We start from the raw sequence: 11,538 nt of genomic DNA, 5'->3' as shown, positions 1-11,538 counted from the left end.
TTATCATCTCTAATTATTATAATGTAAACATCACTTTACTTGTTTAGCACATTTTGCATTAATAACAATAAATCCCAAAAAATGAGTAAAATCAAAGATAACACAATTTTTAAAAAACAGTTTTAAGAAGTGATTAGAAATTGGATTAGATGTATAATATTAAATCATCCTAAATGCTGTCTTGCTTTGCTTTTAACATCTAGTTTAGGGTTAGGGTTAGATATGAATAATTTTTGTCGCATTGTTGGAGGAGCCTGGGTCTTTATCTTTCCATTGCCATATCTACTCTGCATAACATCCACTCTGCATAACATCTACTCTGCATAACATCTACTCTGTACAATATCTACTCTGCACAATAGCTACTCTGTACAATATCTACTCTGTAAAACATCTACTCTGTATAACATCTACTCTGCACAATATCTACTCTGTACAATATCTACTCTGTAAAACATCTACTCTGTATAACATCTACTCTGCACAATATCTACTCTGTAAAACATCTACTCTGTATAACATCTACTCTGCACAATATCTACTCTGTATAACATCTACTCTGTATAACATCTACTCTGCACAATATCTACTCTGCACAATATCTACTCTGTACAATATCCACTCTGCACAATATCTACTCTGTAAAACATCTACTCTGTACAATATCTACTCTGCACAATATCTACTCTGTACAATATCTACTCTGCACAATATCTACTCTGCACAATATCTACTCTGTACAGTAGCTACTCTGTACAGTAGCTACTCTCACATGATGATGAAGCCTCTGTATCTGGAGAGCAGCACCCTCCAGCGGGGCGGAGCAGCATTTGTAAGCCGCCTCACAGTCTCTGTCTCCGGGCTGAGCTGGAAGCTGCTGCCGGACAGCCGGTCAGAACACTACGGAGGTTAAAGTGAGCCAGCGATGGACCGACCAGGTAAAGCCTTTCTCACATTGCTCTCACAACACCGTGCAATATATTTAAACAAATATATATGTTAGTTTACCGTGTTTGTTTGTTAGCGTTTAAGTGCTGCTGTCGACGGTGGCTAACGTTAGCTCCGTGAGCAACAAGTTAGCGTTTAGCTTCAGTTAGCATTAGTTAGCTCCAGCACCACGGGTATTGACGGTGGCTAACGTTAGCTTCATTAGCAACAACTTAGCATTTAGCTTCAGTTAGCGGAGGTTAGCTTCAGCACCACGGGTATTGACGGTGGCTAACGTTAGCTTCGTTAGCAGCACGTTAGCAGTTAGCTTGACTACCCTGTTAGCTCCAGTTAGCTTCAGCACCACGGACAGCTCCACAGTTTTTTACCTTGTGTTAAAAATATAAAACCGTTCCTGTTATTACTACTTCCGTTTTAACTTTATACTTTATTCGACCATATGTCTTACAGTTGTCCGTGTTTATGCACTATAGTTGTTTTCTGGATATTGTTTGCACTCTCATTTGTAAACGTGCTGTGTGCAGGGGATTAAGTTCTCCAAATAAATAGTGTGTGTGTGTGTGTGTGTGTGTGTGTGTGTGTGTGTGTGTGTGTGTGTGTGTGTGTGTGTGTGTGTGTGTGTGTGTGTGTGTGTGTGTGTGTGTGTGTGTGTGTGTGTGTCTCAGGAGATGGAAATCTGCCACCATTGGAGATAGATTTTCCTATTTAATCTTTTGAATGGTTAATACTAAATAAAAAATAGTCGGGATTTAGGCTGCATGCTGTCTGGTGCCACTGACACCATATGAAAGTAATACCTGCTCCTTTTTGATAACTCACTATTAATCTAAAAATTCAGTCTTTGTAAATAACTTTTGAACTTGTCTTTGAAAAAGAACTATAATTATGTATTAATCTTCTTTAGGATTTCACAATATTGGATTTTTGGAAATATCCAATACACCAATATTTTACTAAATAATTGTCCCGTTTGCCATTGTTTTTCTACCTAATTGCATTGAAAATTAAGATTCTTCTGTAGTGGATTTAACATTATATTAACCTTACTATCATAGTGAAGGCCGACTGACAGATGCAGAATGTAACGCTTTCTAAAAATCAATTTGCTTTATCCCCGTCTCATAATTTGGTGTGCTTCTTTTATAGGTTATGGTGGGGCTTCATCCTCCAGGACCTATTCCAAAAGTGTGATGGAAAATGGGATCTCTCCCTCAAATCTCACAGAGGAGGACATAGACTATCTACGGACTGAACTGACAAAGGTGATGCATGGATATCAACCATAAAAACAACACCACCTCCTCTCTGTCATGTCAACTGATTTCACTGTTATGTTGTTCCCAGGTGGAGGATGAGATCCAGACCCTGCGGCAGGTGCTTCTGGTCAGAGAAAAGTATGCAACAGAAATCCGGAGTCAGCTGGGTATGACCCCCCTCAGTAACATCAAACAGAACCTGTCCAAAGGCTGGCAGGAAGTCCAGACCTCCGCTCCGTAAGTGTACCTAAGTGTTTTAATAACAGGAAATGCTGCTTGTCTTTCCAAATAAAGGGATTTGCTGCTTTTCTCTGTATAATAGGGTTTTTCACATGCAAAACAAGACATATAAAGACATTATCCTGGACAATGGGTTACAAGTTTTTACTATTTTCGAACATTTAACAGAACAAATGATAAAGCGTGTAAATAATCTGCAGAATATGGTGGTTATTTGCAGCCCTGCTGGTGTCCAAACTGCATTTTTAGGCTGCTATTGTCATTATATGATACAGTATGGCGTGTTTGAGAGTTAAACTCCTGGTTTAAGTCACCGCTGGCACAGCATTCACCCCCCATTGTCTCAGTGTCACGCGGTTATATAACCATGGCAAGCACGCTAATGACTACCGTGCTCTGCTTTTAAATCCAGGTAGTAATCTGCCAACTTCTGCATGCTTCTGTTTCAGGTATCTCACAGCCTCTGCAACTCTGGACGACATCAGCAACTCTAACATGTGAGTAACCACAGTGTTTGCATGAAAAAAAACAACAACATTAGTTCAGTGTTGTTACGGCGCCGGGGTTTCCCTGAGGGTTTGCTCTGAGCTCTCGTGCTAATGAGGATTCTCTGTTAAGGAAGGAGTGATGGGATTGCACAGGTCAAACAGGATCCCTGATAATAGCCTTACAGCCTGAGCCCGCGCAGCAGCAGCATTAACAGAGGGGACAGTGAGCTTCAAACTGAGTGAGCCGCTTTCTGCAGCAACAAGGAGCCTGTTCAACACTCACGCATCACTAAGGACATGTTTAGCTTCTTAATTCTTTATTTTTCTATCATTTTGTGTGTCTTTCATGCATATAACATACATTTGGACATGTCTTTTTATATTTTTTAGATCAGCCTCAGCGTCTTTATTGAAGTGTGTATCCGAAATACAGACTTAAGGACACAAATATTTCCATTAAAACCCTTAAAAATCAACATTTTGATCCCAAGGAAATCGGAGCACATCTACAGTCCTTTTACTTTTTAATATTTTCCACCAAAGAGACCTTTTCTCATGTTTTCACTTTAGAAAAATATGATTATACTTTATTATCTTACATATTTGTTGTGCTATTTTCCCATAAATAACAACAGTGGCATCATGTAAACAGTCCTGCATTTAAAGGATTAATATTCTGAAAATTAATTAATATTTGATTATCATGAGCAGGACTAAAGTGGGGCTAAACCTTTACTCGGTAAAAATATATAAATATAGTATTTGTATTGCAGTTTTACAGTGAAAGCTTTTTGCCAAGGGATGGTTTTTGTAATGTATAAAGTTATGGCAGTTTTGGGGATTTTTCTCCAGGGATACATTTCTGTTCGTACTGTTCAAATGTGTTTACTATAAGTGTCACATGTCTGCTGGCTCCTCTAACATCCGGACGTCTCTCTCCTGCAGAGTTGTGAGGACACGGGAGTCCCTCTGTCTCGCAGGACATGTGACATCGTCTGCTCTCTCCAATATGGGCGTGAGCATCACCAGGAGACTCGCAGACATGAGGTATGCTTGTACATCTTACTGTGGTATGAAATGGATTTAGGTTTGAGTCTTAACGAGGTGAAGTGAGCCAATAAGAAAAACCAAATCTGTGTTTTAATGGTGGAAAATCTAACATTGAGATGCCCAGTAGAATTCATGCAGGCAGATGGACGAGCAAAGATCCAACAGAGACACCATGTCAGAAAGACACCTTAAATCAGACTGTTAGTCTTACAGTTTGGCAGAAACTTAATAAGAAACTCCAACTTGTATATTTTGATATTTATAGTTTATTTAAATCCGGGTTTTGGCTTTCAGATAATACCATGTTTATCATTTCCAGAAGTATTTACCTATTGTAATCTCTGTCTACTGGCATCTACTGCATTAAAAGATAATTGGTATTTAAGACGTGAGATGAAGGATCTTTGAATTGTTTAATTGAAAAATCTAGAAATTGCAGCGAAATTTGAATTAAAAGTTGCTTTAAAAAAAGTCTCTAAACATCAGATATATCTGACTAGCTTTACGCTGTAGGAAACCTCTAACTTGAGTCCAGAACGACAAACTATTTACTACTTCTTCTAGAGGAGGATCCAGGTTTTAGACGCAGTAAAACTGATCCCGAGTCGCCCTGACTTTTGTTTTGGTTCCGGCAGTCGAGCGGTAATCTGATCTCGTTAGTACATCTGGACGCTGATCAGTGTGTCGCTGCGCTGACGTCATCTCTGTTTCTGTTTTTACCCCACAGAGCCCTGCCCCTGCCCAGCCCCCCACGGTAAGTGTGTGTGTGTGTGTGTGTGTGTGTGTGTGTGTGTGTGTGTGTGTGTGTGTGTGTGTGTGTGTGTGTGTGTGTGTGTGTGTGTGTGTGTGTGTGTGTGTGTGTGTGTGTGTGTGTGTGTGTGTGTGTGTGTGTGTGTGTGTGTGTGTGTGTGTGTGTGTGTGTGTGTGTGTGTGTGTGTGTGATATAAGGCAAGTTTATTTATAAAGCACATTTCATCAACGAGGCAATTCAGAGTGAATTATACAAAAATAATTAAGGGCAGAATTACTTTTAAAAACTGTCATTAAAAAGCCAAGAGAATACAGAATGAAAAAGAGCAAGGCTGGTATGAAGTACACAAATAAAAGTGCATATAAATAGTTAAAAGTATTAGCATAAGTACCAAAACTAAAAGTACTTCAGAATGAGAATGGAGAACTTACAGAAATGTGGTTTCGTCACAGTTGCTCTATTTTAAAACATGAGGAAAAACACATAAAATAAAAAGTGCAATAAAAGATAGAACTATAGAAACGTGTTATATTAACATAGAATAATTAATTGATGCTTATATCACAGCAATGGAATATCTTAAAATAATATTTACATTGGTGTATAATTAAGTAATTAATGCATAAAACCAAATGTTGCTCCAGATGCTCTGAGTGTATTATTGTTATTGCACAGTACGTTTAATTGCTCAGGTTATACAGCCTAAGTTTTGTTGGTGCTTCACAGTTTAAGATGCTTTTAGGACTGAAATCTTGGAAGTTAGGAGTTTTTCTAGATAAATCCTCACTTTTTTCTTCTGCTTCCTCGATGTGACGCAGGCTGAGCCACACCATGAGTGTGCCATCTATGAGGTAAGAAAGCCAGTCCAGCTTTCTGCTGAATGACTGTAAACACAGATGGAGTTCAGGTTCGGATGAACGTAGAAAAAGCAGAGAGTCAATAATAATCTGTCTTCTCTGCAGACACTCCTCTACGTTCAAGTCGTTCGATGAGATGGTGGGAACTGTGAAGGTGAGATCATCCAAAACAAAGATACACTGAGCAGGACTGAAGCTGCCCTTATGATAAATAGGTAAATAAATAAGTAAATAAAAGATCAGTTAAAAAGTATGTGAAGGTTAATCTGAGGTACAGTAGAGGTGACATGTATTAATATCATCGAAATTAAATCAGAAAACTGCTTGAACGATTTTACATACGTTGTTATCAACAAAATCTGCATCCAAGCACAACATTTTAGAGGATTAAATAAAAGAAAATAAATCAATATAAACAGAAAGAAATGTTAAAAATAAAAGCCTTACATATAAAATAAATGTACAGGTTAAATAAAATAAATACTTATGCAAAGAATATATAATGTATGGGTTTTTAAAAATATTTTGGGAAATGAGTAAATAATAACAAATGTGAAAGTCAATTAAATCTACCAGAAATTATACAAGGACATAGTCAAATGTATTAAAAAATGGATAAAATATTAGGTGTTTAATATCTATATATGTTTCATTTTAAATAAATAAATACATTGAATTTTTAAAATTTGTCTTTTTTAATTATTTCATTTATTAAAAATATGAACTATTTAAGTCAAATTTAAAATAAGTAAACACATTTAAATCTTAATCTGATTTATTATTTTAAAGCCTGTACGTTTATATTATAATTGAGGCTTTTATTTCTACTTTTTAAATTATTTATATATTGAGGGATTTAATTTAACTTTTTGATATAATTACTAACTATTGATCACATGTGTCCTGTCCGGCTCACAGGACAGGGTGAGCGGCGGTCCTTCGAATAATGGGAGCATCTCCGGCTTTGAGAGAAGACCCTCCCGCTCGTGAACCCCAAACTCATCAGGAATAATTATTTTTAAGTAATGATATTTTGCTCCCCTGTTTACCCGTTGTTGTGTTACTACCATAAGACTGATAGAATGTATTACATGTGTGAAGAAGTACTACGTTAATGTAAAAATAGTCCTTTAATGTCTTATATTTCTGCATGTTTATTTATTAGTTATTTAGTAAAGACATCTTCTGCTTACAATATGCATTCATTGACATTAATTGTGACATTTACAAAACGTTAAACTGCAAACAAGAAGTATTTTTGTACTTAGAGATTTTTCAATTAAAGTCAATTGAATGTTGTGTGTGTTGTTGTGTCATTGATGGAATAATTAGTACATTTAATTAACTAAAGAGAAAAAAAGACAAGTCTATGGTGGCTTTATTCTACATTAAGCCTTTGGGTGGCGCTACAGGCTGGGGAAATAATTAACACTTTGTTCAGGACGCTAGCTGTTATGCATTTAATCTGTATTTGATTACTTTAAAGGGTGATACTCCCTTTAAATGGAATATATTAACATAAAGAGGTTATCTTTCTTACATTTGATTGTAGTCACTTGCATTTTTATTGGAGTGTCAGCCATTGTATATGTTATATAGAAGTCTGATTGACTTGTGAAAATGAAAGTCGGGATATATCATCGCCAAAAAGACCTTCCTTATTAAATTCTCCTATTAGAAAAAGTTGGGGAAGAAAAGAGTCGTTCCCTGACCGGGAATCGAACCCGGGCCGCGGCGGTGAGAGCGCCGAATCCTAACCACTAGACCACCAGGGAGTGACATACACCGAGAAGTTTACAAAAGTTTTAAATGACACAATTCTGTACATTACAATAGGGAGGATAGAGGACTTGTTTTTTCCTTTATAAAATAAAACCGGTAAAACATGTCACGTCGCCAAACAATAAGATGGGCTAATTTGCAGACTACATTAGGCCTAAACGCACAGTTATTATCAGTTAGCTAAATTAACACTTTTATTCATACATTTTGTGACGTTGCTGGAAGTCTAAGGTATAAAACAAGTGCATTCAACGTAATTAATTTAATTAAACAAGGACATTTAGGTATCAATCAATGAATTATTAAAATAAAAAAGATACAAATATTTATGTATTGTTTATTTTTGATTATTTAATTTAATATTTAATTATTTTTAAATGTAGGTTTTTCTACTTCTCAATTTCTTTCGAGAGTTAGAGATTTTTAATTACTTTTAAAAATATGTTTATTTATTTATTTTGTATTTAATTATTTATTTATCTTTGTCATTATAATGGCAGTTTTAGTCCTCCATTATCTGGCACTTGAATAGCGTCTGAATCCATACAGCTGATTGACATTTCTCATAGAACTCCCCGATACAGGGCCATCATGATTCATGTCATGATTAAGAAGTCATCCGTTAATTTAGGAAATTGTAAACGGATTCCGGTTTAGCGGTGAGTATGATATCACCGTCTCTTACCAAACAGATCAACCTGTGTCCCGGTCTGCCTCCACTGCCCCGCCCCTCAGCAGCAACAGCCGGACAGGAGCCTATAAAGCCGCTCTCTGAGTCCGGAGACAGAGACACAGCAGAGACAGACTCCACAGATGGGACTCCGAAACAACTAGCAGCTTCTTCCTACTTCCAGCCATCCGCACCTTGCACCGCATCCTCTTCCTTAAGGTAGGTCAAGGATATCATTTAAGTTAGATATGTCACATTTAGCCAATAACATGTCTACTTCTGCAGCATATAAGTGTTGGTTTTTAAGTCAGGTTTCTTGTCTTTATACTGATTACACCTGCAGTAAATCCAGCAGCTACCCTGCAGTATACAAAGCCATTCAAACTAGCTGCACCTTTACCAGCTCTGAGAACACTTTAATGATCAATCATTATAAAACATATCAGAGATATTATTCTGAAATGGACCAATCAGACAATGACTACTTTTACTGTCGCTACTTTAAGTACATTTAGAGGAGAGTACTTTCTACTTTCACTGGAGGAACATTTAGAATACTTTTACTGTGACAGAGTATTCCTACACTCTGGTACTTCTACTTTACTCAAGTACAAGACCTGAGTACTTCTACTTTACTCAAGTACAAGACCTGAGTACTTCTACTTTACTCAAGTACAAGACCTGAGTACTTCTACTTTACTCAAGTACAAGATCTGAGTACTTCTACTTTACTCAAGTACAAGACCTGAGTACTTCTACTTTACTCAAGTAAAAGACCTGAGTACTTCTACTTTACTCAAGAACAAGACCTGAGTACTTCTACTTTACTCAAGTACAAGATCTGAGTACTTCTACTTTTACTCAAGTACAAGACCTGAGTACTTCTACTTTACTCAACTACAAGACCTGAGTACTTCTCCCACCTCTGGTTATCTGGTCACATTGTTATGCATGTTATTTTGCTAACTTTGCACACACACTCCATACTGTTTGATCGGTATGAATGCATTCTGAAGTTGTTGTGTAAGAGCAGACATGTTTTTGTGTTCCTTGAAATCCCCAAAGCCTCTGAACGCTCACCTGGAGTTAAGCTGTCCTGGCTTCAGCTGCTTCTCCAGGCTGCTTACAGATCTAGAGTCTGATATGCACGAATAAATTCACATACTTGTGCATATCCTTTAATATTCAACATATGTTCCCGCCAGTTAAATACATTCTGGAAATGATGATTCCATGAGGGGTATTGCATCAGAAATGTCCTGGCTGAACGCACAGTCTTTGGACGTCTACCAGTAAAACTAATATGCCCTCTGTGCCAATAACACTGGCACAGTCTGCTACCAGTGGGTTTACTTTAATGATCATGCAGCCAGCTCATGCACTAAGCTATCCAAGGTCATCTTGACATCTTGCACACACACACACACACACACACACACACACACACACACACACACACACACACACACACACACACACACACACACACACACACACACACACACACACACTCTGGTAACTTGAGTCGTGAGGAAACCAGATTCTATAAAGCAGCTGCTTCTGGTGTATCACTGATGGCCTGCAGAGAGGAATGGAGCTCAGAGTTTCTGAATATTTTCATGCCGACGTGCTCTCTCCCCTCATGTCTCTATCATCCTAAATATGTTGTATGAACTGACTCTTATAATTAATAAAAGAGCAAACAAATAAATGAAATAAGAAAGAAAGACAGTTAGAAATAAAAGCCTCAAATAAGAGTGCAGGTTTATTTTGAAAGTAAATAAATATGAACTGAAATGGAAGAATAAAGATATATATGTTTTTCTTTTAGTTATAACTCTTTCAATATATTTATCTCCCAATTTATTATTTGCTTTATAGATATTGTATTAATTCATTTTCCCTTTCCATTTCTGTAGATATTTATTTATTTTAAATAATTTGATCCTTAGTTTTTACAATTTATCTTCACATTTTTATTCAAAATGTAAGCTTTTATTTCTGACTTTCTTTGCCGGTATTTATTTCTTATTTTCTTATTTATTTACTTACTTACCTCCATAATCTATGCAAAGCTTTGGAAAACAAGAACATTCAGGGATAAAAAATATGTGCACATGCCATTTATATAGATTCAATTAAATAAGATGACAATGTGAGGAAAGGAAATTATAGGGCGAACATCAGGGCTTCAGTTTTCTCCTTTTATTCCCAGCCACATAATAATCACCTCCTCTTCCTCCTCCAGGTTTCCATTTTCCATCTTTGAGCGGTTTTCCACCTGAGGTCGGAGAAAATGGCAGCGATTCCATCAACCGGCTCCCTCATCGCCACACATGATTACTACAGACGTGAGTCAGGCGGGATGGCATGCATTTATACTGCATTCATTTCAGGGAATGGCAGAAAAGCAGGATGACTTTTTGTTATCGCTTTCCTTCTGCGCCTGAGAGCAGTTTCATTCCCTCAGTTTGAAGCCGGTGTATGTCTTTAATCAGAGGAACATAGATGAGGTTTTCTTACTAAAGAAAGTTTGTTTATTTTACCTTAAAGGGCGCCTCGGTTCCAACTCCAGCAACAGCTCCTGTGGCAGCTCCGAGTTCACCGGAGAGGTCATTCCCCACCCCCCAGGTCAGGAAAAAGCACAATATTTTATTTTGAAAGTGTGAAAAACTAAAGTCTCTCTCCTGTCTTACATGCATCTTCTTCTCTTTTTTTTGTTGCAGGACTTCAGAGACAAGACTCTGGCCACTGGTGGACTTCATTTTTCTTTGCAAAGCAGAACCAGCCCGGCATGCAGAATGGAGCCGAGTCCCAGAAGTGAGTGTTGAGTTGAATACATTAGAACCACTACATTTAAGTTCGTCAGGCGAAGTTAAAGCTGTATTTTAACGGTAGGGAGCTAAAAAGATTAGAGATAAAATCAATTAAGCACACCAGATATCCTTGCAAGGTTTTCTGGTTGTTTTGCACATGGAGAAGTACCACCACTTTGGAAACGGCACAGCTCTTCGTCTTTTATTCAGATATATGTATTTAGTTCAGTATTTTTTCAGATTTTAATTTGATTTTTAATCATTTTATTGTTTACTTTATATTTGTTCCTAATATTTTTAATTAATGTTTTTTCTTTTTTTGTTCTTTTTCTTTAGTATTTTCTATTATTTTTAAACACATTTTTATTTTATTTTGAGATTAGCTTTTATTCTTTGTTTTACAAAATATTAAAGTTCATATCTTTGGGTATAGTCCTGACGTTTATAGACATTAAGTAGGATTTTGAGAAACTGGGATGGGGATATTTAACAGTGTTCTGATATTTGACATAGATAATTATAATAACCGTTAATAACTTGACTTCCTGTGTTGCAGGAACAGCACGTACACAGTGGCTAACGGCCAGGTGACCTGTGTGGCTCGGGAAATGGTTTTAAAAAGACAGGTCAGCGAGAGCGGCGACGACAGGAAGTCAGAAACACCTAACCCTCCCCCACCC

At 37.1% G+C, this 11,538-nt stretch overlaps 2 protein-coding genes and 1 non-coding gene across 4 annotated transcripts in view; 2 read left to right on the top strand and 1 right to left on the bottom strand.

Moving 5' to 3' along the window:
- The first annotated feature begins 825 nt into the window (after positions 1-825).
- LOC134867970 (tumor protein D54-like) lies at positions 826-6,889 on the top strand. 2 transcript variants are annotated; one of them, XM_063888804.1, is made up of 9 exons: positions 826-938; positions 2,095-2,210; positions 2,293-2,441; positions 2,894-2,941; positions 3,878-3,979; positions 4,710-4,736; positions 5,552-5,584; positions 5,696-5,744; positions 6,509-6,889. In XM_063888804.1, exons 1-9 carry the CDS (start codon positions 926-928, stop codon positions 6,578-6,580), a joined length of 609 nt encoding a protein of 202 aa, XP_063744874.1. In that variant the 5' UTR covers positions 826-925; the 3' UTR covers positions 6,581-6,889. The 2 variants fall into 2 exon arrangements, with proteins under 2 accessions (XP_063744874.1, XP_063744882.1); XM_063888812.1 differs by having other exon boundaries at positions 5,696-5,805.
- A 404-nt stretch (positions 6,890-7,293) lies between these two features.
- On the bottom strand, positions 7,294-7,365 carry trnae-cuc (transfer RNA glutamic acid (anticodon CUC)). Its single transcript has one exon. It is a non-coding gene; the product is annotated as a tRNA-Glu (tRNA).
- A 715-nt stretch (positions 7,366-8,080) lies between these two features.
- ppdpfa (pancreatic progenitor cell differentiation and proliferation factor a) overlaps positions 8,081-11,538 on the top strand; it is a 3,685-nt gene continuing 227 nt past the window's right edge. Inside the window, exons 1-5 of the mRNA XM_063905202.1 lie at positions 8,081-8,261; positions 10,291-10,393; positions 10,596-10,673; positions 10,769-10,862; positions 11,415-11,538. The exon at positions 11,415-11,538 is cut by the window's right edge and continues 227 nt beyond it. Coding sequence (XP_063761272.1) covers positions 10,339-10,393; positions 10,596-10,673; positions 10,769-10,862; positions 11,415-11,538 — 351 coding nt within the window. The 5' untranslated portion in view covers positions 8,081-8,261; positions 10,291-10,338. The remainder of the gene's footprint in view (positions 8,262-10,290; positions 10,394-10,595; positions 10,674-10,768; positions 10,863-11,414) is intronic.

This window comes from Eleginops maclovinus, chromosome 1, assembly GCF_036324505.1.
Source record: "Eleginops maclovinus isolate JMC-PN-2008 ecotype Puerto Natales chromosome 1, JC_Emac_rtc_rv5, whole genome shotgun sequence".
Classification (NCBI taxonomy): domain Eukaryota; kingdom Metazoa; phylum Chordata; class Actinopteri; order Perciformes; family Eleginopidae; genus Eleginops; species Eleginops maclovinus.
The sequence above is the reverse complement of the archived record's forward strand: the minus strand, read 5'-3'. Positions and strand labels throughout refer to the sequence as shown.